Source organism: Setaria viridis, chromosome 8, assembly GCF_005286985.2.
Source record: "Setaria viridis chromosome 8, Setaria_viridis_v4.0, whole genome shotgun sequence".
In the NCBI taxonomy this organism is placed as follows: domain Eukaryota; kingdom Viridiplantae; phylum Streptophyta; class Magnoliopsida; order Poales; family Poaceae; genus Setaria; species Setaria viridis.
In genome coordinates this window covers 17,450,410-17,477,994 of record NC_048270.2, presented here as the reverse complement: position 1 = coordinate 17,477,994, position 27,585 = coordinate 17,450,410, and the positions used below count along the sequence as shown (strand labels likewise).

At 44.1% G+C, this 27,585-nt stretch overlaps 1 protein-coding gene across 1 annotated transcript; it reads left to right on the top strand.

Annotated features, from left to right (window-relative positions):
• Positions 1 to 6,918: 6,918 nt before the first annotated feature.
• LOC117833731 (protein RETICULATA-RELATED 1, chloroplastic) lies at positions 6,919 to 18,146 on the top strand. Its single transcript, XM_034713329.2, has 8 exons — positions 6,919 to 7,422; positions 15,033 to 15,191; positions 15,281 to 15,373; positions 15,454 to 15,569; positions 16,548 to 16,646; positions 16,734 to 17,006; positions 17,092 to 17,256; positions 17,613 to 18,146. The coding sequence occupies exons 1-8, from the start codon at positions 7,084 to 7,086 to the stop codon at positions 17,860 to 17,862; spliced, it is 1,494 nt and encodes a 497-aa protein (XP_034569220.1). The 5' UTR covers positions 6,919 to 7,083; the 3' UTR covers positions 17,863 to 18,146.
• The last annotated feature ends 9,439 nt before the right edge of the window (positions 18,147 to 27,585 follow it).

Here is a 27,585-nt window from a genome sequence, read left to right as displayed (position 1 = left end):
CTCAAGGACTCTATAGGACGGCACGTGTACCATCCTCTGAATTTTATGGTGTATATCGTCAATGAAATATGTATAGAACTCAGTAAACAGAGAGGCTACATCACAAACAGAGCAAAAAAGAATTATAGTAACAAGGAGCTGGCGCATCTAAGCAACTGATCCCTAGACAGATGCTTCCCTCAGAGCCTCACGCCACTCATTGTCATCTCCAAGAAGGCCAAGTGCCTAACAAGCATCTTTAAACGTTGGGTGCCAAACACCACCAATAGTTCAAAGATCCTCATAGGATGTGGCACCCTTGACAACATTTAAGAGTATACGCAGGTAATAAAGCTCACCACAGCTAGGATTTATATAGATTACCCTTCCAATTTTTTTGAACCCCTTCGGGGATGCCAAGCTCTATTCTTATTGTTCCAAACCTACTTGGTTGGAAATTCTATATATGTCAACTCTCTGGCAGCTGGGAACATCCTATTAGCACAGAACCACTCAGTCAATGTTGTTTGTGTGGAACGAGGATCATCTACAATATCAACTAATGGTCGATTAGCTGGGTACACAAGGCTGTTCATTAAAGGCAGGTGTACAGCTAACCTTTCCACCGCCGGTGTCCTATAGTGTGTATCAAATTCAAACATACGCCAGACAGCCTCGTGTGAAGATAAATAACGGCAGTCAATGTACTCCCGAACCTCATCAACTTCATCCACCTTCTGAGCATGTACAGGTTCAGTACGACTAACATCACTACCATTAGGATCCGGATGTGAGTCGCTCCTAGGGATGTCAGTACCAAAGCTCTCAATCACAGCTCTAGCACGATCTGAGCCCTTCGTAATATACTTAAACAAATACTTGATTAGATGGGTTTTGTTGCACCATTCCACATTTATATGGGCTCTAAATCTCTTTAAGAAAGCCAAGTTATAAGGAACAACCCATCTGCTATCAAGTTTAACCCCATATCGCTCGATAAAATGACTAGACTTAGAACGCCTATACTGCACAGAGCCATCCTCACCAATGGCTGTGTTTTGTTGGTAAGCTTTAGGAAAAAATTTTGAGCACTTATTATCCTTCATACATGGATATTTTTTGTTAAGCTCCCCACAAGGACCATGCACCATGAATTCATCTACAAGACTGTAACCCAAAGGATCTGAAACTCTATCTTATCTCTCCGCACTAATTATGGAGTCAATAAACAAAGGGTGTGGGTCTTTGGAATTACCTTCAAGCCAAACCAAATTATGAACATGAGGCAGGCCGCGCTTCTGGAACTCAATAGTGTAGAGTACTGAAATAGGGCAAAAATCAATATTAAGCACGTACAGTACCTATAGGCATGATATCTGTGTGAATAATGCAATAACATGATGAAAGAACTGTATATAAGTTAATTTGGATGTGCACTTTCTACCATGCATTAGTAGACTTCCTTTTCTAATAGTATATACGCACATATAAGACAAATTAACTAATACAAATGGAGATGTAGGGTAAGGCAAATGGCATGTATAAAGGAGATGGTATAGTAAAAAAGACATGAAACTGTTTTCTTGCAACGTGCATCATCGAGCAGAAGGGGGGACAGGTTTGGCAACGCGCAATTACATGTATGGACCTACTTTTGGCATGTATGCTGTTAACTTTTATCATGGATGCTCTCCACACATGAAAGAAGAGCAGCAAAGCTGGCAAACCACAGTGACCTACTTCTTGCATGCATGCTGCTAGCTGGCCTCTTAATTCATGCATGTATCCTATGGGGTGGGCATCTATTTGTTACATGAACGCTAGCTTCCAAACTTGACCAAGCATAGCAAAGGTGCAAACAATAAAAAAAATGCTAGTATCCCATGGCTGGTTGGAATCCTCTAAAGATGTGTAAGTTCAAGAAAATCATTGAACAACAGCCATAATCAATATTAGGCAATCATACATACCTGCTTTTGCCTTCCCAAAATAGGTACCTTTCTTCAGCACGGAAATAAGCTTTTCAACCTTTAGTTTGAAAACTCGACTAACTATGTCAGGTCTAGCAGTAGGTTTCTGTCCTGGAATAAATGCAAGAGCATCAGCTATTTCCTGCCACTTCATATTACAGGTGAAAGTGATGAACAGATCTGAAGGTCCACAGAACCTACAAATCACCATTGCATCCTGATAGTTTTGTACCATATATCTTTTACTCCCAGTAAAGCTCATAGGCAATATAACTTTCTTACCAACGTTGTTTTCGTCAAAATCACTCTTGTGTAGTGCATCATGGATACCTTTGTAAATCTCAAACCTTAAGTTCTTATTGTATTTTATGATGAATCTAAGCCTATTTTCCTCCACTGACGCAAACGCATCAACTATGTACTGCTGGAATAAATGGTCACCACATATCATTGTAATTGCCTGGGACCTACGTTGTTGTAACCGGAAAGCATAATACTCAAGCATGGTAACCTCATTCGTAGCTCCAACCTGCATGCAAGATCCTTGTCTGACTATACTTGATCCCTAGTTTGAAGCCTTCCTCACCATAGGGAAAAAGAATTGGGTACTGCAAAGCCATATAATTGGAATAAAGGTTGCTAATTCTTCTAAGACCACCACCCCTAGCTTTTATTATATCAGGGGTCCTATTCTCTTCTGAAAAATCACCAACTATTAAAGCAGCTATCTCGGACCCTGTTGGAGCACTATACTGTGGTGCAGCCTTGGACCTATCATGCAATAGCCTAAGGCGCAAAGGCTGGCAATAGCTCTGAGCCAACATGTCCCTAGCTGCCCTAAATGATTTTACCAGTTCATTTGTTTCATCAAACAACCACACTAAACCCTCAATGATTACTCTATCAACTTCACTACCACTATCACAACCCGATCTCTATCAAAAATTAATATTCGATTTTCAACCTTATTTTCAATATCAAAAATATAAAGTTGTGCATATGCCGGTGGCTTACCCTCGTCTGGTAGCGAAGATCCAATTCGATGATGGACCTGACCATTAATTTTAAATACGTATAGTCTGGGACCCTTGTTTATACTCATGTCAATTTTAGCACCCAATGATGTGAAAGCAAATATGGAATTGTATGATTGTATGGATTTCAGAAAGTACTTAGATAAAATGTTTGGTATCAACAACCCAGCTAGAAATGGTGGAGGATCTCTTAGAAGAGGTAACTGAACCTTACCTCCTCTACAACAAAGATGAAAATGAACACGCTCCCCTTCACCTGAATATGACCTCTTCACACATTCCTAGTACCAAAACTGTGCTCCACAGTATTGGCACTTGTGGGCAAGTGGTCCATAATATGATGTCTCATCAGGAATGGCTACTAGGGACAAAATAAATTAACCATCAGTAGGGGAAGAAAACTTTTTTAGTTTTGGAAGAGCATTGCCATGCGTCATCCAACAACCTTGACGCGTGATACTTAAAGGGTACAACAGTTCTTTTATTATTCTTCTGTGTGTATGCAACCTACTTATGTATTACAATTGCAGACATAATTTTATCCATAAATGAATAGAGATCTATTAAAACACTATACACATTCTCATTTTGTCGACTGGAATACAACATATTGTGGGCGTTGCCATCTAGATCTTGCTGGCTAGCACAATTCCGTAAACAAGTAGGGGTATGCATAAATTGCTTTAATATTTGTTTGCAATATACACAAATAAAATTACAAAATACCTGCTTTCTTTGTTCTTGTTCGTGACTTCAGGGGGTCCTGCGACTCCTCTATCGTCCCGCTCGTAGAACTTGTAACCCCACCTACAACAATATTAGCAAATTTAGCCACCCAGCCTACAGGCTTTACATGTACCAATCTCTGAATAGTTTTAGGAATGGACTACTCTCTTTTAAAATTGTATACATATATAAATATTACGTTCTTACTTTGCTTTTATTATAGATCTCTGACGCCCTTGCCGCTCCTGTATGGTCCCTCGAGTAGATGGTGCAACACCCACTGCGATAATAATAGCAAATCAGTCACATATAAACATCTAGTAAGTTTAGAATGCGACTACAAGAGAGGAAGTCTAATCAAAGAAACCTGGCTCCAAGGCTAGTTCCCTTTCCCGTAACCTCTTCCTTGTATTGCTAGCACATCAGTGCACCTATATAGAGAGCATAACAGTCACATATAAACATCTAGTAAGTTTAGAATGCGACTACAAGAGAGGAAGTGTAATCAAAGAAACCTAGCTCTGAGGCTAGTTCCCTTCCCGTAACTTCTTCCTTGTATTGCTAGCAGGCGTACCCTCCATGAAACATCAGTGCACCTATATAGAGAGCATAAACTTATGGTTGTGCTTCATCAACATATAGCCTATACCATGCATTGGTGGTTTTTTGTAAGTAATATTATTCATTTGATGATCTGCATGTAGAACAAACTGATGCAAATGGAGAGGCAAAAGAAGCCACGGACATGTATCCGGGAGATGGGTATAGCAAGATCACTGCAAAATAGTTTTGTTGCGTGTACAGGCAAGGACCTACTTTTTGCATCAATGGGCAAAAAGAAAGCAGGTTCAACAATATGCATGTACAGGCAAGGAGCTACTTTTTTTATGCATGCTGCTAGCTTTTGTCATACATGCTCTCCACTCAAAAAGCCTGAAGGGAAGAAAACAAACTGATGCAAATAGAGTGTTCTCATGCATGCACGCAATACTCCTGACCAAGAGATCCCTAGCCACCCTAAATCATTTTACCAATGTATTTGTTTTATCAAACACCCTCCCTAGGCCCTCAATTTGAACCTCATTTATTCCTTACTATATGGTCTATATATTTGTTTGAATATATATATATATATGTAGCAATGAAAACAATCCAAGAAGAATACATAAATTCAGTAATTGAAAGGGAAGATAGAAAATATAAACAATAAACTGATGACTATATGTGAGGCATCAAAGGAAAAAAATGAACAAAAAATAGGGAGATCAAGAATCCAAACGTTATTAAGGAGCTACCACATGCAGCCTGACTACAAAGCATTGCCATTCAATCCACTGAATATACCATGTCTTGTCAAATACTATTGTTATAATAGTAATATTTATATTAAAGATTTGAGTGTCCTAGGTGGGTCTTATTGTGCTAGTGGAACTCACGATTATCAACTATCCCAGGCTGCGTCCTACGCAGGCAATACCCGAATCACACAACGAAGGAAGAGGAGGAGCTGGTGGTGGAATGGAACAAAGGGAGTACCAAGCTTATATAGGCAGGAGACACAACCCAGAACCTACAATCGGTAGGAACACGCCAACTAAAAATAGACAGGGAGCAAAGAATCAAAATTAATATGAAGTGACCCTACATTGCATGAAGGGACATATGCATATCGGCAGGAACACACCAAGTAAGAAACAGACAAGGCAAACGAATAAAACTTAATGTAAACTGACTCGGCATTGCAGCAACATACACGTGCCATATTGGTAGCAACATAACAAATAAGAAATAGACAGAATACAAAGAGTCAAAAATAGTGTGAAGTGACTCAGCACTGTGGCAACACACTTGCACTATGCATGATATATGATCTGCCATCTCTAGTTAACAAAGTGGGTAGCTCAATGTGCGTAGCAATGATGATGGATGCATGTCACAAGAAGGGTAGTACGAAAACTGCAGCATGAAGGGTCAATATCACTTGTTGCTTGGGCACATCTCTGTATGCGAGGATGAGCATCAGTCACAACAAAAATAGCATATGCAGATCGAAGCCTTTCAAATCATATCGGATGGGGCAGAGGGTATAGGCTATCGTGAAAAACGGCGCGGCCTTATACGCAAACAAATTAGTCACAATAAAATTGGCATGCGCAGATTGAAGCCTTTCAAATCATATCAGACGGGGCAGAGGGAATAGGCTATCGTGGCTATGCTAGTAGGCTGCGAAAACGACGCGGCCTTATACTTTAGATAGGGTGGAGAGGTCTTGCCCCGCAAGAAAATCCTATTACAAATCTTAATCTACAAGAATTCCTCAAATCTATTCAGATTAGAGTTGGACTGGTCAAACCACCTAGCTAAACCGGTCAGACCAGTTGACGTTGCCAGACCAGCTACAAAGCGCCACACCGGTCAGACCGTCAGAAGAAACCGATTTGACCAGGCGTCCTAGCCCGATCGTCAACTGCTTATTCGTATGCAACCGACTTCCGCTTCTCCTACCCAAGGTACTAAATAGCATTTAGCGGTATGGTAGTGGATTAGTGTCGGTGTAGCGGATAGCGGGTGCTATAGCGGACGCTAAGTCCAAATAGCGGAATTCAAAAAAATAGTCACAATTTTAAAGCATATATGAATATTAACATCAAGTTTACTTATAAAAAGTTATAGTTTTAAGTTAGCCATTACATTTCATGATAAGAATCACAAAAAAATAGGTATAATTAACATGTATGGATGTATATTAACATTAAATTCCCATATCAATAAATAAATAAAATTCAATTTTCATCCAATTACTCTTTGTCATTACCTAAATAACCATTTTAAATATTATTACTACCATTTGATTCATATTCATATATCAAAAATATAGCGAATAACAGCCTAACATGAGCAATAACAGATAATAACAGCCGCTAAGTCGAAACATACTATCTTAAGTCCGCTACTTTGTAGCGGGAGTGTACCTACCGCTATAGCGGCCACTATTACGGCGATAGGAATGATGTAGACATGGACCACCAACCTCCCCCCGGAGCCGCGCAGCCACGGCCCACAGGCCATGGGCAGCCATCAGAATTCAGAAGCGACCAGAGGCCAGAACGTACAAAGCAAACTTCTTCTAAAACCCTTGTACTATCAAAAAAATAAAAAATCTTCTTCCAAAAGAAAAAGGAAGAAAGAAAAGCGAAAGAGCGATCGCCAGAGGCTGCATCTGAGCGTGAAGCTCCAAAAAGCAGATAGCTCTCCTCGTCACGCCAAGCGCCCAACCCCGCGGCGGTTCGACCACGGTTCAGTCCTCCCGGGAGCCACCGCAGCCACCGCAATCGCCGTTGACCGGGTGAAGGCGCCAACGCCAACCCACGCCGATGGCTTCCGCCACCTCCCTCGCCGCCGCTTCCGCGCACCACCACACCCGCCACTCCGCCCCCTTCCCCGCTCACGCGTACCCGCAGCAACCCCGCCAGTGCGCCCGCCTCCCCCCCTCTCCTCGCCCCCGCCTTGTCCTCCGGGCGTCCGCCTCTGCCTCCGCCTTGCCGGCGCCCGACCACGCGGCGGAGGAGCTGGAGCGGTGCCTCGCCGCTGCGCCCGCTACGGCGCCGCCGGAGATGAAGGGCGGGAGGCGGCGGGGCGGCGCGTTCGGGGCCGTCACGCTCGAGAACGCCCCGCTCGACCTCGCCAAGCGGCTCAAGAAGGCTCATCCGGAGGTACGTGCTGGAGTACTCATGTAGCTATGTGTCCTGTGTCCTTATCTTATCTAGTTTTTCTTCTTTTCATTTCTGTTGGAATATTGAATTAGATATAGCTTAGGCATAGTAATTTTCACATCCACTTCAATGTGAGCATATGGGTCAATTGTTATTGGTTTATTTTTCTTGCGTGGAATGAAATACATTGCTGATGCCATTGTTGATTCGGTTGATCCGTTGTGGCTAGACATGACCGGCCATTTTGCAATTTATACCCCTGTTTGAGTTGAATTAGCTAGTATCTACATTGTGGTCATCAGTTCTTCTATTTCTCAATGGCAACATATTTTCTATATAAAGGAGGACGACCATGGGTTGTATTAGTTCTGCTTCTGCAAGAGTTGTTTGTGGAGTGCCATGGATTCTGCAGCTATGTTATGCAATAGCTGTTTGTGGGGTGTCATGGATTCTGCAGCTATGTGCTGTACTGAATGCTGCATCCGCCATTTTAGACTATTAGTCCCACCACTTGACTGACACTTTTTTGATTGTCAATGCCAGAGTGGCCACAGCGTGTCATCCCTGACAATTATGGCTGCAACATAAAATAAATTATAAGAAGCCAACTGATGGCGTTGTGAAATATAGCAACTAGAGCTGTTCACATCTTATTTTTATGGCTGTAGATTGGATATCATATAGCAATGCTTGAAACTAGTATTACCTCTGTTCGTTTTTAGTGGGCATATTAGGATTTGAAATAAAAAGTCTTTGGACTTGGTGGTGTACTTTAACCACCAATTTAACTTATAATATAGTTAATGACACGCAAAGTACAACAACTTGCATGATCGGTGCATCTAGCTCATACTTCTTCTAAAATGCGCAGATAGGTCATAGAATATGTTTAAGTGGTACGCTTGAGGTCAAAAGTGGACTACATGGCCATGTTAACTTGACTGTCATCCATGTCTGCTCTAACTTGATGAGCTCTTTGCAAAAGATGACTCCTCCCCTCTGATTAACCAGCTACCCTTTTTGCCAACATTCTGTTATCCGCTCAGCATCGATTGTTTCAGCACGCAAGGTGAAGGAAACTGTTACTCCTTGAGGAGATTGTTCGTCTTTGCACCGGCATGACAGAAACCTAGGACTGCGCGTGTTTGAAGTATGACGCGAGTGGCCACGATGATGAACTCCGTTGCTACTTGCAGTGACAGAGAGGCATAGAACTTTGGTATACGTTGGCACTGAACACAGATCATGGTTTGCCTTAGTTAACTCAAGCTGGAAAATAAGAATGATAGGAGACAAAGAAAATATAGCCAATGCTCTGATATCATTTAACAATTTGGATAATAGATGGTGTATAGTCTGTATTGAGAGATCTCTTAATATGTGCATTGCGGTCTTCTTTTGCAATTTGTCCTAACCATTGTTTATGTGTAGTCCCATTTCAGTTTGACCTATGAGCCCTAAAAGAAGTACCAATTGAACAATTACTCAAACCTTTCACCGTAATGAGCGAAAAGCTATGGTCATTGCAGATTAAAACATGCCCAGGACTCACCGTAGAAGGTCATGCAATGCCCATGATGCTTGACGCACAGGAGTCATCCGTGCCGCCACCATGGATGGCGTGCAATCATGTACTTATCTAGGTCATCGTTGTGACTTTGTTACTTGCATCTTAACCTAAGTGCGACGGCTATTCCTCACACAATCTCCTCAAGGAGGGCGGCTTCCTTCATCGTACCCACCAAAATAGTGTTGTCATACTGAATGGATTGCAAAATGCCACTTCGAGTTACATTGGCCATGAAGTCTGCTTTTGATATCTAGCGCACCACTTAACATAATCTATGATCTGTTTGAGCATTTTGTAGGGAAAGTATGACCTGTTTGCACCCACCGTGCAAATTGTACTTGGCATGACATTTACTCAAATATGAATATGTCCATATAACTTTTATAGTAAAATGCAGTGGCAGTACATGAACTTTGCAGCTGAACTCTCAAAGTGCACATTGGAGTCCCTAAACATGCTAATCAGTCCATGTGCCGATGTGGACTTGACATGCGGGGCCCACATATCATCTCTCCCTCCCTTCCCCTCTATCTCCTTCCTCCCTGCTAGCTCCCGCGGCAAGCCTCAAGTGGCGTAGGGATGGACTCGAGCGACGTCGACGCGGCTCCGAGCGCGCGGGGGGGGGGGGGGGGGGGGGGGGGGGGCACGGCAAGCCTCGGGACGGCCCCAAGCGGCGTGGTTAGGGGCGGCCCTGATGATGCGGCGGGCCCCTACCGCTGCCATTGCCTGGATGAGCCGTTGAACCGCCCAACTTAAACTGGTTTAAGTGCGCCTAATCGCTGTCAGAACAGCAATTATCCGAAACGCACTTAAAACAGTATAAGTCCGGTAGTCCGTCGAGTGTCTCTAGGACTCCTCAACATCCACGACGTGATCCATAGCCATACATCAGGATCACTTCCACGATGGGAAGGTATCAACAAATATTACATTTACATACATATCGAGGTGCGAATTATTACAAACCATAGTTTGAAACAAACTTAACAATGCAGATCAGAGCAATTCTAAGAGTTTAAAACATAAATTAGTCCAGGTGAAAGTTAAACAACTGAGTTTTATTTCTAGGGTATTATGAGACTCATAGAAATACCCTTAGTTTTTCGGGGCTTCTCCCTCGGCGGACTCCTGCTGAGGTTCTGAAATAGCAACGAAGGATTCCCTTGAATACGGGGTACTCAGCAAGACTAACCCGACTAACCAATATAAATAGTTTTTCCAAAACTGAATGATAGCTGTTTAGTGTACTGGCTGACTCACATTTTGCAGAAAAGAGCTTACTATAAGTGAAACCTTAGTTTTATGTTTTATTTCAGATTGAGTTTGTTACCTGACCAGTCTAGATGGCGAAAGAAAAAAAAATTAGCAACCAGTTGGAACTAAGTCATACAACATATTTAATTTCGGAAAAATATTGCATTCAACTGGATTACACTACGATGCTTAACGGTGATCAAGTGCATTCATAACCGAGAATTGCGGTGATCCGGATCAATTTACATCCTGCAGGAGATACCCGACCACCAGCTATGTACAACTGTCCAGGTTGCACATAATGACCTTTCGTTAGCCACACCCAAAGATTGGGAATATAACTACCGAACCCAGGGACGCACCCCCACATGGGACCCCACGTCTGGCCTGATCTCCATGTGAGTTTCTAGCTACGCCCCTGCCATTCTCCAGCACGTCAAGCACGGGTACGAAATATTCCCTATCAGAGAGCCAACTAACCTACCGGGCTTTACTGGTCCCATACCCAGTAAGCAACCAGGTAAAACTCACTTGATCAAAGGTTAAGACAACGATCGGGCCTTAACCAAATTAACTTAGCAGACAGAACTACCATTTCTAGCTTCTGTCTGCATTTCCAATTTCCAGGCTATTTTTCCTTGACTAACATGTATGACCAAGATTTACCTTAGAGCTAAGCAAAGTATCTAAGCATTGCTAAGCATAGGATAGTTACTAATTAGTGAACAAGTGGCAAAGATGTCCTCTAAACAAGGTAGGATCATGCACAAGAGTAGGTTTCAATAAACTCCTAGACTTAATGCATTCATAAAGAAAATAACCAATAATTGAACACATGAAATAATAACCCCAAAGTAGGTAGGCATAGATGCACCGGGGCTTGCCTTAATCTGTAAAAAGGTTAGTGTTGTTTGACGGTCCGGCTTCACAGGGGATCAACTCAACAATCTCCTCAAATTCCGAAGGTTTTTCAGATAATTCCAAGAATTCCCCTTCTGGAGCTTCAATGTCTACGATTTAGTACATGCAGGGGTTAGAGATGTAAATTTTTGAACACATGACTATACAACTTTCCTTCATGAGAAAGTTGCAAGCGAACAAGTGACTATACAACCTATCATCATGATAAAGTTGCAAGCCAACACTAAACTACCTATAAAGATTAACTCACCATTTTTAATCTCTTTACTAACCTACCTTAGGCCCTTTGCTTTTATTTTTAGAAAGCATTATAAATATTTTCTAATCTCAAAACTTAATTCCTATAGTTTAATAATAATTTGTGAGTAAGAAAACATTATTCAAAATTTTATGCATTTAATAAAGGTTAAGCATTTATTTAAATACCTTGATCAAAAGGCATTAAATAAATACCTAAATTTTATTATTTTTCCTAAGGTTTAAAAATTTTAATACATAAAGGGAAATAAAACAATCCTAACAAAATTGGTTTCACTATTTTGGGACATTTCTAGAATTTCTCGTGAATTAAATGGTGAAAACTGAATTTAAACTCTTTATCTACAAAAGGGAAAACCTATGATTATCCACAACCTCCGGTCAAACTTTTCTTACTACCCTCCTATCTACCCCCTCTCTCTCGCACTAGGCCCCTTGGACCAGCCCTTCTTTCCCCTTCTTTTCAACCCGCCAACCCACCCCCTTCTCTCTCTGTCATTTTCTCTCTCTGGCGCGTGGACCCTTGGCGCCAGGGGCCTTCTTCTTCCCTGTGCCCAAAAGTAGGGCGCGACAGGGGCTGGCGGGGCTCGACGGCCGGCGACGGGGCCGGGCCGGGGAGGCACCCCCAGGCCACGACGCACCCTTGGGCGGCGGCGGCCCCCCCGGGAGATGGCCTGAGCTGGCCTCTCCACGGCGACGGGCAGCTTGGCTAGCGGCCAGCCGTGGCCAAGCACGGCGACAGCACACACACGGCCCTCGACTCCTCCTAAGGCTCCCTAGAGACCCGTGGACTTACCCAAAACTTACCACACGAAGAAAGGATGGCGGCAAGGAGGAGCTCACCGTGAACAGGACGTTGGCGGCGGGCGGACGGAAACGGCGGTGATTAGGAGCTCGCCGGTGGGGAAACTGGAAAAACGGGGAGGCGCGGGTGTTGGCGAGGTGCTGGTGGGGATTTGGGTGGGAGGAATCGACGGGGAAGGCAGTGGAGCGGCGGAAATCGAGCGGCAACCGAAGCTCGGCCGTGCTCTGCTCGTGACGGTGAAAACAGAGCAGCATGGTAAACAGATAAACTCAACGGCGGGAGCGGTACGTATACAAAATTTTTACCGCATGCATGAGTGCCACCTCGGCTAGCTTGTAGGCTTGCGTGGGTGCAGACGTGGCCCAGCGCATCGCGCTGGCCGACGGGCGAGAGTGCCGGCGGTGACACGACTCTGTTTCCTGCTTGTTCCCCCCCTTCCTTCACTCCGAAGCATAGACCTCCCAAATCGGTCGATTTCGAATCCTACGGTCCAAAAGTCCTTTAAGCAAACTTGTAGAGGAATTCAAGCACTTCAATTGATAGATTGGCCTCTACCCGAGATAAGCACTCTAGGGCCGAAATTTTTAAGTCCCAAGTTCGGGCAGAACCGAACTGTACTGAATCCTTTGATAGGATTCAGTTTCGTCAGACACTGTAACAGGGCCATTTGCCCTTCTTTTGAACTTGATTTGAGTAGCTCAAACTTACTCCATATGGTTCAACCTTCATCTATTCGTGTTCTATAACTAACAAAAACTACTTAGCTTGCTGACTTTGAGTTTTATTTTAAATTGGAATCCTCCATTTTCTCTGGCCAACAACATCCCACTTAGCTTCTCCAAGGACCATATTCCACTAATGTCCAAAAACATTTGCCCACTTATATGAAGAATTAGGTAGAAACTAATTCCAAAGTTGGGTACTCCTTATGATTCTCAGAATCGCGTATTTTCGGACGGGAAATAGTAACTCTGTTGATTCCTTCTTCGGTTACATTCTTGAGGGGTTTAAGACTAGAATTAGTCTCCAACTGCACTCCTTTGAGTTCTAAACACCCTCAAGTCTCAACTTCATATTTTTGCCAAATTTATCAAAATTTGAAACTCCAAATTGCAATTTCGGTCAAATTCGGCTCGAATTTGACTTTGAGTCAAATTACCTTCCTTTTGCTCCAAAGCACGTCATTAACTCCTTATTGACACCCTTAGGTTGTCATTAACATGGGGTGTTACAGTGGTGACGCTCCCCTGCTGAACCCTGCCTCATCCCAACCATGCGCCGATCTGCTCCACTCCTTTCCAATCGTGGTCATGAAGCTCGCCTGCGATGGAGATCAAGCTCCCCCACGCCGAGCGGGCGAGGGTGTGCGTGGTGATGTCTGCCTGGGAGGCGTGAGGATGGCGTCTAGCGAGCAGCCCCCGGCGGCGCGCGTGCCAACATACGTGATGGGGAGTAGCGGCGCATGGCTAGTCCTGCGGGCGCGATTCGCGTGCATTACGGGAAGTGGCGAGCGGCTCCCCATGCAGCGTGCGTGACCATAGACATGACAGGGCATGGCAACGCGCATCGAGCACACCCGCGGGTGCGATGGAGAGTGGTGGCGCACGGCGTGTAGGGCCGCGGGAACGACGGGGCGGTGGCGTGCGGCAGAGCAGCTCCTTCAGCAGCGCACACGCGCCGAGCGTGACGCAGCAGGTCCGGGGCTGGACGGGGTGAGCTTGGTTGGTGCGGAGGTCGTGACGGTGAAGAAAACGGGAAAAGAAAAGGAGAAATGATAGGTGAACCTAACATGTGGGTCCCACATGTTAGGTCCACGTTAACCTGCAGCCAGCGTGCCACATATGCAGTCCAACGCGGGTTATGGAGATTTGGACGTCGCACGAACCGATTAGCAAGTTTAGGGACTCCAATGTGCATTTTGGGAGTTCAGGGATCTGGGTGACACCTGCGGCCAAGTTCATGTACCGCCGGTGCATTTTACTCTAACTTTTATACACAAAGTGTGCATATAATGTGACTACTGTTTGTCCAAATTTATGAAGTTTGACTTTGAAAATCCTAATATGCCTACTAAAAATGAATGGAGAGGGTATTAAGGTAAAATCTAGCCGTTTTCTTGAAGGATATAAAAATTGGTTCTGTTACCTAGCATTTGAATTATGTGATCCCTTTTTTTTCTAGCAATGCTTTGAAATGTGAACAAAAGTTTGTGATGAACAAATATCTTGGCCATATCACTGCCATGTGAGATGTGGGAAGTTGATTATGGTATTTTAAGTAATCTAAACTTTCACTCAAAATACGTTTCCTGCAATGTACATGTATAGTGCACTGTGAATTGCGATGAGATCCGTGTGGCATTTTCAGTTTTCTCAGTTATTATCACATATTATGTGTTTGAGTGTTGGTTATAATCATTTTGTACTTGGATTCGTATAATGCACAAGTGTTTGCTTGTCCATACCCATTCTTACCTACGAAGTTCATAATATCCTAAAATCACGAGTAGCGAGTACATTATGACCTAAGTATGGATGGGTATTTCGTTCTCCTTGACCTTCATGATTCATTTGGTAGTATCACAAGTGGGAATTATTTAGTGTATCCTACGTTGCACTTTGCTATTCTGGGATTCCACTTTGGATATTAATTTGACAATTTTCTTTACAGTTTCGTACATTAAATATGGTACCATTAATTTTATTATTTATGTTGAGGAATTGGTTTACTAGTGCTTAAAGGAACATTTAAGCTTTTACAACCTTTTCTATTCATAATTTATTTCCTTGCAAAACGATATAGCTGGCAACTGCTGGTGGTGGTGGAGACATTGGGAAAAAAATTGGCCATGGTGGTGGCGATGGTGGGGATGATGATGGTGATGATGATGATTATTTTGATGATTTTGAAGATGGAGACGAAGAAGGTGGATTTTTCAAGAGACGAATTGTTATACAAGAGGTATAACACATACTAAAGCTCTTTCCTATGGTCAGCAACTCAGCATGGACATTGTACCTAAGCTGATGCTTTTCTGCGTCTGTGTACAGCTTTTTAATAGAGAGTTCATTGATGCTGTTCTTCAAGAGTGGTACAAATCAATGAGTAATCTGCCTGCTGGTTTGCGTCAAGCTTACGAGATGGTATGCATCTTTTTGTACTTTGTTTGTGATCTTATAGAGTTTAGACCTGATTGTGGACTGATGACCTGAACCTTCATTAGGGTTTGGTCAGCTCGGCCCAAATGGTTCAATATTTGTCAATATTTGGAAGACCTACAAAGGCTAGATATTTCTCTCGGGCTTTTCCAAGCTTTTTCTCAAGAGGGCTTGTTGGAAGGTAATTCCTCACTTATCAGTGTACTTATAGTTCTTCGTAGCTATATATTTGCTAAGCTATTTTTCTCCTCAGCTGTTAACCTTCCTCAGATGGTTTTCTCAGCATTATTGCTAGAGGAGCTACTATTTTCTCCTTTTCTTTTCTTCCTTTTCTTTTCTTTTATCAATTGTTAGCTGGATCGATACCTCTATTTTTTCCCAATTCTCATGTTGACCTAGTTTTGACAGTTCTCATCTCACCTACATAGACATAATTTTCCCTTCTTGGATACTACCATGCTATAGAGATGCTTTTCAGTGATGTAATGATCCGGAAGTACCAATAGTTGCTAATGAAGTTAATAATATCCATAGTTCATCATCAAATATGGTAGCTAAGTTTTTTTAATATTATTCTTTCAAATGTTCATATGATTGTTTACAAGCATATAGTATCTTAGGCCACAAGACAATATACCACATATCGCTAAGTTGTATCCTCTGTGTATATGCTGGCTGCCCTTGTTGTTATGGTTTGGTCTTCTAGAAATGCAAATGACATAATTTCTGGAATGTTTCTCCAGTAAAAATAACTATGACATCTGGATTTAGTTTAGTTGCTGTTGGGTAGATGATGAAAGTAAAAATAAATCTAACATCTGAAATATGTTTAGTGTCTTGTCAGTTATGGAGCAAGTTTCTGTTGGGTAGCTGAATGAAATTGGCATTTATGTGCGTTTAATGAGATGTAGCTAGTTCATGGAATCATTCATAGTGGATTCGTGCACTGAACTAGATCATTTCTCCCTGTTCATGTGATTACTACGTACACATGCAGCTCACACATTGTTCCTTTCTGAACATCTATAATTATTTAGTAAGCATCATAGTACTATATCAACAATATATTGTTTGCAAGTGGCTATGTTTTATTGAAGCACCCCTTCTGTTTACTGTACAACCTAACACTAACATGTTCCTTACTTTCTCTAAATTGCAGAATGCTTGCAGATCCATCTTTCTTGCATAAGATGACACTAGAATTTCTAGCTACCATTACTTCATCTGTTTGGTGGGAGATGGAGAACCGTAAGGAGAGGTATGCCATGCACTATCATTTCTTTTAGTGCTGCACACTGAATTTCTTGCACTTATAGTCTAATCCTACATATTTTTCTGGTGTTAGGTTTCAACAAGAATTGGATTTGGTGTTTGTCAATGTTTTTACTGCCACAATTTGCAATTTAGCTGTTTTCTGTTGTCTCGCACCTTGCCGGTCTTATACAATTCAGAGAGTTCCCAACAATATATTTGAAAAGAGCTATCCTATGAGACAGTTTGATCTTCTAAGGAGAACCCAATCCTTCTTTAGCAAGGCTGCTCAGCTTTGCTTAGGTGGGCTAGTCGTTGGCTCTATTCAGGGTGGTCTATCTAAAGTCATTTCTGCTAGAAAAGAAAGGTTAGCTACTATGTGTGATTCATCACTATTTTCATTATATGCTCCACTTCCTTATCATAATTTTGACAAATCTTATTGTATGCAGGCTGTCGATACCAATTCCTTCTATCAGCACTAATGCTCTTAGTTATGGGGCTTTCTATGGGCTGTACGCGAATTTGCGGTATCAGATGTTATGTGGCTTTGATAGATCTATGCTACACCATTTTGATGTTCTTGGTGTTGCAATCTTCTTCAGCACAGCGATAAGGTATGTCTCTACAAAAGCACTTTTATCTGCAACCCTTGGTATGCGAGGACTAAATGTCAGTTATACTATTTGTAATGTGTTTTTTTATAGAACTCATTAGCTTGGATACATGATTCACCCTACAAACTACAACTATTTCATGGAAGCTTGATGCTCCTAAGTCGCAATGTGTTAATCTGAAAATACTTTAAAATTAGCCATGCTATTGCAACTGATTGCAAATCTGTAGGCTAATGAATATTCAAATTACAAACTATAATTATGAAATGAAAGCTTGATGCTCCTAAGTTGCAATGTGCTAATATGAAAATACTAGAAAATTAGCCATGCTATTGCAACTATTTTCAAATCTGCAGGCTGATGAATATTCAAATTGGGGAAGTATCAAGACGTGGCTGGATCGGTGAGGAAGCTGATCTGCTGCGGTCAGACAATTTATTGAGAGGCTATGGTGGTCTAGCAGAGCTTGCTGGGGAACAACAGTCAGGGTGGTTTCTATCCAATAATGCGATTTCATCTGGCCTTGGACTTCTAGGTATTAATCATGGTGATGCCCCTTCAAAACCTCGGAGAAAGAGAATTGTCCGAAAGGTCCCTGCTAATTGATTGCGGCCATTTTGATACATATGGTGGAACAGTTTTGGTTAAGTTCCTCCGTACCTTGTGTTCTGCAGTACCAATTTCTAAGAGTATGAGGCAGATACTAACTGGAAATCCAGCTGAGATTCAGATTTAGTTTGGATGTGTACACAACTTATTGTTATTTGAATAGGAGAGATTCATCTTGTACCATGTGTGAAGATAAATACAATGGATATTTGATAAACTAGAAAAGATAAATGGAGAGGCCTCTCGATTTCGGTATAAACCAAAAGCCCTCTTATCACTTCCATGAGCACAGCATGTAGGAGAAATAACGCTCCTTTTTCTTTTTGTTACCGGTCAAAGGAAGGAACTCTTCTCTCCTCCACGATCACACTTCGTCACTCACTGCTGGAGAAAGAGAACAAGCGAGGGGTTAGGTTTTTGAGGTTGGGGACTACCAGGTTGATCTGTGTCCACTGCTTGGCTTATGGAGCCTTGGGTGGTCGTTAGGTTGCTGGGTGGCGAGGGTGTCGCTGGCTCGGGCATTGCTGGCGACCGGGATAGAGGATGCCGGACTGGATCGGGAGAGCGGCGTGAAGATGGGCGGTAGGTGGCCGTGGGTGTCGATGTTGCAGCGAAGTGGGCCACGGGCGGTGGGAGCAGCTGGTGGGGGTGCGGTAGTCCACGGTGGGGCGGGGTGGGTTTGGTGGCGGCGATTCTGGTGGCACCGCCGTCATCGGAGCTGAGAGGGCCAACGAGGCAGGGGAGAGAGAAGGTTGGTGGCTAGGTAGTTGTCGGCAGAGCTCACCGCCGCCATCGGAGCTGAGAGGGCCAACGGGTGAGGGGAGCGAGAAGGTTGGTGGCTAGGCGGGTGTCGGCGTAGCGAAAATCATTTAGCACTTTCTGCCTCGCACGTGCAGAGACGAGGTGAGATGCGACGGGAGATGAGGATGTAGTTGAGGTGCATCATATGGAGATGTATGTGTCTCGGGTTAGTGCTAAAGGGTCTAGGGTAATATTTAATTTAGAAAAATTCTACTTGATCTAGTAGGTTGTAGGCATTATTTAGAAATTAAATTGATTCGTAAAAAGTTCATTCCATATGATATATCGGGTTCTCAGATTCCATAAAAGGAGGATGTCCAGTTGTAAAATAGGTTTAAAATCTAGTAGTATTTTTCTTTTTCGAACTACGCAGGAGAGCTGTACTCATTTCATTAAGAAAGAAGAGAACATTACAATGATCCTGGAAATGTTTAGATCGAGGTTAACACCACATACTCACGCACACACGCCCACCGGACTTGACACTAGTAGGAGCAGTAGACCTACGGGGTTTGAAACTCCCGCGGTCACACACCCACCAGATCTAGTAATGTTCTAACGGTAGTTGAACAAGTAGATCACACATATGCCGTCTATCTATACCTACATATACTAATTAGTAATTACATACTCTTAAGAAATTTCCACGTTAATCGGAGAAAAAAAATTTCTAGCCACCTATCTGATAGAGCCAAACTTCGATGGCTTAGATTAAGAGAAGAAAATTTGCTCAAAATTACCCACGGTGTCATTGATTAGTTGGTACCAAAAATAATTACCAGGGAATATTATGGTAATGGTGGACCAACATTGGAGATAGTCCCATCCGTTGTCAACCAAACCAAAAGAGAAAAACGTGCAGAGAATCCACAGTCTGAGAAGTTGACGCCGTGTGCTTGTTACCTCGATCGAAACCGAGGGCTTATGTTGTCAGCCCCTCAACTCTGACGCCCTAGATGTTTATCTTAGCAGACCTCGTCACCGTCGAGTCGACGACCCATGCAGCATCTTCCTGGGGGGCTGCCTTGATGAGGACGACGACACCGGCACTGTGAACCGGCCTCAAGGTCTCGCGTCCGACAGCTAACGGTGTGAACCCTGGATACTTCGACGCTGATTGCCCACGCTTCCTGCCCTGAAGGGATCGACGCCGATGACCCACACAACCAACCCTGGAATCCTTTGATTATGTCAGCCAGCGCTGTTTTGATTCTCTACGTGTCACATGAATCCCCGTGCGTTCCTCAATTTTACTTGACAGTTAACGTCTGAAACATGTCATATGTTGTCTCTTTGGTTCATCTGCACAAGGTTGCCCCTTAATTAGCGGCTACAACTTTGTGTACGGTGTAGATGACATCATTGATTTTTGCAGGCCGGCCGTACTGACGATGATAAATCAATTATCTGGTGCCCTAAGAGCTCATCGACAACGTGGATCCAATGGCACTTAAATCTTCAGTGATGTAGGTTTGTAGTCGATTAAATTCTGTTCAGGAAAACTCATTAGTATTAGGATGTATAAGCCCACTATTCATGACGACACTGATTCTCTTGGTAAAAGCTACATAGAGGGCGAGTGGTTTTGTCGATTGCCCGTAGCAATGACGTCCGACGATGGTTTCGGCCTAGCTTTTTCTGGTTTCGCAGGTATTTTTTCCTGAACCTCTCGAGAGAGAAAACAGATATGTCATGACGACACTGATTCTCTTGGTAAAAGCTACATAGAGGGCGAGTGGTTTTGTCGATTGCCCGTAGCAATGACGTCCGACGATGGTTTCGGCCTAGCTTTTTCTGGTCTCGCAGGTATTTTTTTTCCTGAACCTCTCGAGAGAAAAAACAGATATGTCAACTATTGTCGGCTACCGAAGGGGTACCTAAAGTAGTGTTTTATATGTGGGACTCGCTGAGATTAGGAACTCGAAGGTGAACTCGAACACATGATTTAGATAGATTCGGACTGCTTATGTCGCATAATACCCTAAGTCCTGTGTGTTGGTTGTGTTGTATTGATTGAACTTGTTTGGAGGGGGTCCCTACCTCGCCTTATATTGCCGGGGACAGGGTTACAAGTCGGTTGTTTACAAGAATACTAGTCGGATTCGACTAGAGAGTCCTACTCTAATTGCTACGAGTAGTTTCCTAATCCTCGACTAGTTCTTGTCCTCCACGTAGACCACACCATCCTGCACCATAGTCTCCATGTTTGACACGTCTCAGTGTATAGCCCGGTATCTAAAAGTGTCCAAACCTTCTGGTGGGCCCACAGATGCATGGACGACAAGCCCCCGAGTACTTTTTAGTCAAATGTAGCAGTCCCAAGTACTTCTGTAGATGGCTACGACTAGTTTGTGGTGCTCTTTGAGTACTCCATCGGATTGAGTCTTCGAATATACTTGAGTACTGCGATGTGGCTAGAATGTGCTCAAGCCTCATTTAACTTGGTCTTGAATCTTATATGGAAATGCGATGAAAATCGCATATGTAGTAGCTCCCGAGCCTTAGGTTGAATCGAAGAACTAGGCTGAGGGTCAATCTTGTGATTTCACATCTCTTTTATCTTAAAACCCAAAGAAAAAACTTTTTAGCCGATGGGCACCTGGCACACAGCCCTCTAGTTGTTACACAACTAGTTTGGGTATAAGGACCAACAGTAACCTTATCTCTTTCCGAAAAAGTTGGAAACTGTCAAGCGATAACTTCGGGCGTTTAAAAACGGAATATTCTCGTTAATCTCGCTCCTGTTTAACTGTGCTGCGGTTATAAATAATCGAGGAATTCATCCCTTCTATTTCACCCGAGCCATTCTGCCTATTCATCTCCCTCACTGTAGCCCTAGCGCCACCACTCGTTGATCCTTGAGCTCGAGTGCAACCGTCCCCCACCACTTAACTCCCGAGCGCATGCGCAAGAAGAAATTTGTGGAATAAGGTGACATTCAGCAAGGCGGCAAAGACCAAGAAGAGGAAGGCTGTGAAGAAGGAGATCCAACTACCGGCGCCCAAGTACGGCAAGACGGACCAGACCGCTCCGCCGAATTTAGCATGCATCTAGAAGAAATTTATGCTGAAGGAGGAGGATATCCAGGCATATGTAGATGCCAAGATTCTCAAGGAGCAGGACTTCATTGACTGGAGGGCTACCTTTGGCAATCCCTGGCCACTTGAGAACTATACCCATGAGATGGTAATCTTCATGCATTTCATTGAGCGTGGGTTGGCTTTGCTTGCATCGGACTTCTTCTAGGGGTTGTTGAGTTATTACAAGTTGGAATTAGTCCATCTCAACCCCAACTCCATTATGTGATAGCCATATTCGTGCATCTTTGCAAGGCTTTTCTTGGAATCGAGCTACACTTCCAGCTTTTTAGAAGTTTTTCAAAGTCAAGCCCCACCCCAGGATGGATCACACCGAAGTAGTCAAGGGGGGAGGGGGCGGGAATTCAACCGCGGGAGGAGATCAAAGGATTGTGCTTGGATTACAAGCTGATTGACTCCCACTCTGGCTGGAAGGAGAGATGGTTCTACATTGGAAATCATGAGCCTCGACTACCCAAGGTGATAAGCTACCGTCTAGTGTGGAACAACCGGTGGTTGGACGAGCCGACCCATGGGGGTAGCCTTCAGCTACCCGAGCTTCTGGAGAAAATTGTCATATTCAAGTCGCAAGGGCTAATAGGAGCAAGCATAGCCTTCAGTTTCATGCGGAGGTGAGTCAATCCCTGCAACTGTGCTGCACCTAGGGGTACGTCTACTCGGTATCAAATGACCCATCCCTTATGACATCAGATGACTTGTCCGTGGATGAGGTTATGGTGTGATTGAGGTGCCTCTTCAAGCACGTGAAAGCGATCTCGATGGTCGTGCGAGAATACTGCGCCACCAACCTGCCAAGCAGTGTAAGTACCCGTGGTCTCAGCCCCCGAGTACTAATTTTGATACTTGTCGCTTTTCTAACTTGTCTTCTCTTGCAGGAAGATGTTCACTTGTTTTTCTCCGCTCCTCCTCCACCCGGATCGGATGGCTCTGATGCCGCTACGCGTGTACATACATCTGTGGATGTACAGAAGTTAGTCAAGGAGGAAGAGGAGTCGGAAGGGTTCTCATCCTTCAGCAGCTGACTCAGAGGCTATTTAAGAGTACGTGATCAAGGCTCGACCATCAGACAAGGCTGGGTCTTCTTCTAGGACATCCAAGCATGAAGCTGAAGATGACCTGGATGCTAGACTAGTGCCGCCACCAAAGAGGAAGTGCACTATCACTGTCAAGCGAGTGGTGAAGAAGCCACTCACCGCCAATAAAGTCCCTCCTTCAGTAATCACATTTGAAGAAGGACAAGATCCTGAGGATCGAGCACTTGTAAGTTGTTTCCCTTACCGCCATGTCTGCTTAGTTATGACATTGGATTATTGCAGGTAGTCGGGGAGGAGACAGAGGTGGAGAAAATGGCTATTGAAGTTGTACAGCAGGAGCTGTCGACGATCAAGGAGGTCATCGAGCTAGATGATGACGAAGAACCTCCTGTCGCAAGGGCCAACCCCGTCGGCGCGCAAGCTATGCAAGAAGTGGAGACAACGGCGAAGGCTGGCGAGGATCAAGCTACGATCCAGCAGACTGCGCTGAAGAAGCCGTCACCCACAGCCAAGCCCACGTGCTTGGCGGGAGAACTCTCCTTTAAGATAAGGCGATCTACAAAGTTAGTACTGGAATTTTTATCCGAGTACTGATTGTGACTTCCTTTTTCATTGTAGTGTGTTTTGACACTTATCTTCTTCAGAAAATCCGCCAGCGTGGACATTGGACGTCCAAGCACAAAGCCTAGGAGCTCATCCCGGCGCCTTCAATTCCGCCGCTAGAGGAACAGCCTACTCCAGAAGTAGCTTCAGGTCCTGTATCCCTTGTTGCTGCACTTATGCATGATGTTATTGAATCACTTAATGTTGCTGTAGTGCCAGCCCCGAGCTGCCAGTAGCCAAGCCCATTGCGGCGACTAATTTTATAGTGGTGGGTACGTTGGTAGCCCCCGAGCCGGAGGCGGAGACCGAGGTGGAAGTGGCAACTACTTCTGGAGTCAAGGCTATTCTTGTAGCCTACAAGTTAGAAGTGGAGGTTGAAGTTGTTGGAGCCCTCCAAGTCTTGGCTTCCATCCCGCCTTCTGAGGTGGGACCATCTTCTAGCTGCGCCATGGCGACCTTCTCATCTTCAGAAGCTAGTCCATCAACAAGCTAAGCTCTGCTTCCTCTAGGTGCACTGATCGCTGAGGAACAAGAGGAACCCTAGATAGCTGAAGGGGTGAACCTGGAGGATATCTAGCTCCTTGCTAAGACTCTGATCACCATCGAAATGGAGGCCACGGTTATGGAGATGCACCACCGTGTAGGAAAATACACGATGGTAAGTTTCTCTTTTGCGTTTGTCTTCAACTTGAAATCGGTGCTCGTTCCTTATACGAGTACTTGCTCTATTTTGTAGAAATTGATTGAGTGCTCCCGTCGGAAGTCCAAAATGATCCAGGGCTATGGAGACACCATAATGCGGGTGCAAGCACTTGAATGAGAGGTAGCCAAAGAGCGGCAGTACTTCTCCCAGCTACTCATGATGTACGACGGCCAAGGTGCCGAGTACCGTAACCTCATCCAAAAGTCCACGGAGGAGAAAGATCGCCTCCGGAGGCGCAATAAGATGCTGAAGCATCGGTTGGAAGGTAACTTGTATTCTTTATCTAGTCTTCGAGTACTGATTGTACTTTGTTAATATTGAATTGTTCCTTGTGTTTGTCTTGCAGAGCACCAGAACGAAAAAGAAGATCTCCAAGGTTGCGTCACTGATTGGTAGAACTCGTATTACAGAGTGGCAGATCAACACGACAAATTGTCCGCTCTATATGACACTCTAGAGCACCTTCTGGAGAAAGAGCACAAGATAGCGCATTGATGGAGAAGTCAGTTTGGTGAACGCCATGACATCCATCCGGGAGTGCTCGGCTCAGCTGGTAGCATCCAAGCTTGCTCTGAAAGAGCTAACTGAAGCCACTGAGTCCATCGCTTATATGGTGGATCCCCCAACGAAAGATGTGGAGCCCTACCCATTGGCGGAAGTACTCAAGGAGGTGCCTGCGAAGATCACCGAGTACATCCAAAAGATGGCGGAGTCTATCTCGAAGCAACAGTTGGCGATGGTGAAATCCTTCTACCCGCAAGCTGACTTGGCTTCAGTTGCGGAGGGAATTGCACAAGACTACTCTAAGGAGCAGTTTCATCAGTACTTGCAAGAGGTGGCTCCCATTGCTAAGGAGGTAGCCGGTAAGATAGACCTTGAGTAGCTTGTATGCAAAAACATGAAATCATTGTAATATAAACCTGACGTGAATGAGATGTAAATTATTTGAAGTCCTATCGCAAATTTTATTTCTTGTCGACTTGTTTGAATTCTCTATTTTAGTGCATCTCCCAAACTACCCTAATAGTTGTTCGTACGGTAGTCATGATTTCCTACACACAAGGCTACTCTTGTGAGCCTCTTCAGATATGCGGTGTAGAGTACTTCTTAGGATGCAACCTCTTTCTGCGGAGCACAAGTACTCGAGTATCTAGGTAGTCAGACTCTTTAGGCAAGTAGACTCTTCAGGACTGAGCCTACCTTTGCAACCTCTCTAGGTTGTTCGGGTGTTGTGCTCCAAAGACCTGGAACTACAGACTTGTTATTACAAGCTGCAACTAGACATACTTGTCTAGATAAGAACTCGGATAGTTTAGATAATTCCCAAGTTTGTCTGACGGCTTCTTTTCTGAAGACCATCGATGGACAGATTTGTCCAAGGAGCTGATTAGCTCACAATTTTTGTGCGCAGGCTTGTCTTTGCAAGCTGCAGTTGTTCAACGAGTTGAATAACTCGAGAGATATGTGTGCAGACTTGTTATTACAATCTATCTATGGACAATTTTGTCCAATGAGTTGAATAACTAAAAAATATATTACAGCAAACTTGTAAATACAAGCCGCGAGTTGGGCAATAGTACCCGCGAGTTGGGCGATATTACAATCGGCAAACTTTGCTTTTTGCAAGTCACCATCAAGCAGAAATAGGTAGTCGTTTTATGATAAAAATAAATCTGCTTTATTGAATTGTAATTGTACAATTGAGGTTGATGGCCAATTTACATGAGTATGTAAACTATGGGTAGAATCGATACAAGTGCTCGATGTTCCATGAGTTGTTGACTTCTTTGCCTGAAAGAGTTTGTAGCCTATACGACCCAGGTCCAGTGACCTTTGAGGTGATGAAAGGACACTCCCATTACAAATTTAGTTTGTGCAGCCCCTTGGTGTCTTGAATATGCTTGCGGACTATGTCGTAAGTGTTGAACGAACGTTCATTGATGTTGTGATCATGGTAGCGGCAAATTCCTTCAAGGTTTCTTGCTGACTGGACGAGTGCTACACAGTGAGCTTCTTCGAGACTGTCTAAGTCTAGATGCCTTGTTTCTTCTATCATACCCTCCTCACACTGCTTGACTATTGGAGATTTCCACATGACATGGGCGGAGAGGACAGCTTCTGATCTGCAGACCAGAAAGTAGGGTGAGTACCCTGTGGGCTTGCACGGCTGGGTGCGAAGCCCCCAGATGAAGCCACTTTTCACCTTTGGAGTTTCCAATGTCATGTAGTCATTTCTTCAAAGCCTCTAGTAACATCCCGCGCTCAACTTGGCCATCTGCCCATGGATGAGTGACAGAGATGTACTAGATGTCGATCTTGCTATTCTCACAGTACTCTAAAACTCGTGATTGTTGAAATTTGAGCCCAGGTCTGTGATGATGCGATTGGGGAAGCCGTAGCGATGGATAATTTTGTCGAGGAAGTCGAGTACTCTGTCTGCCTTGGGGCATGTTACTGGCTTCACCTCAATCCACTTGGTGAACTTGTTGATAGCCACGAGTACTCGGTTGAACCTCCAGGCGCCGTAGGTAGCGAGCCAATCATGTCTAGCCCCCCAGCATGCGAAGGGCCAAGAGGGTGGTATGGTGATTAGCTGTAGGTAGGGACGTGTTGTTACTTGGCGAAGAATTGACACCCCTGGCATTGGCGGACTAGTTCTTCAGCATTAGTGAGAGCTATAGGCCAATAGAATCTTACTTTGAAAGCCTTGCCCACGATTGTTCTTAATGATGTGTGGTTGCCGCAGATGCCTTTGGGGATTCCTTCTAGTATATCCTTGCCATCTTGCCGTGAGACGCACTTCATGAGTACTCCTAATGATGCGTCTCATTTGTAGAGCTTGTCTCTGACTAGAACGTAGTTCTTGCTACACTGCGAGACTTGTTGTGCTTCTATCTTGTCTGGAGGTAACTTGGGCTCCTTAATGTAGTCGATGAAGATGTTCTACAGTCTACATTGATCATCATAACCTCTCAGTCTAGTGCATCATGACCTCAATCGGTGGTTTTTGAAGGTGCCGGCTCCACTATGCATGGCTTGTGTAGTTCATGGATGAGGACCCCAACTAGAACCTGAGCATGAGTAGATCCAAGCTTGGACAAGACATCTATAGCTACATTGTTCTCATGAGCCACGTGGTGGAACTCGAGACCACAGAACTTGTTCTCTAGCTTTTGTACCTCGAGGCAGTACGCATCCATGTTATCCTTGTGGCGATTCCACTCATCATTGACTTGATTAATGACTACCAGTGAGTCACCATAGACCAACAATTGCTTGATTCCCAGCGAGATTGCCCGGCGGAGCCCATGTAGAAGCTCTTCATATTCAGCTTGGAGACCTCACAGAAGATTTGCAAGACATACTTGAGTTGTTCGCCTTTGGGAGAGATTAAGAGTACTATTGCATTGGCGCCCTCGAGCTTGAGTGATCCATCAAAGTACATGACCCAATGCTCTGGGCGCTCTGCCAACGTTGATAT

Coding starts and splice junctions, on each gene's coding strand:
- LOC117833731 (XM_034713329.2), top strand. CDS start 7,084: ATGGCTTCCGCCACCTCCCTCGCCGCCGCTTCCGCGCACCACCACACC. Junction 15,374..15,453: donor TGCGTCAAGCTTACGAGATG/GTATGCATCTTT, acceptor AACCTTCATTAG/GGTTTGGTCAGCTCGGCCCA. Junction 16,647..16,733: donor ATGGAGAACCGTAAGGAGAG/GTATGCCATGCA, acceptor TTCTGGTGTTAG/GTTTCAACAAGAATTGGATT.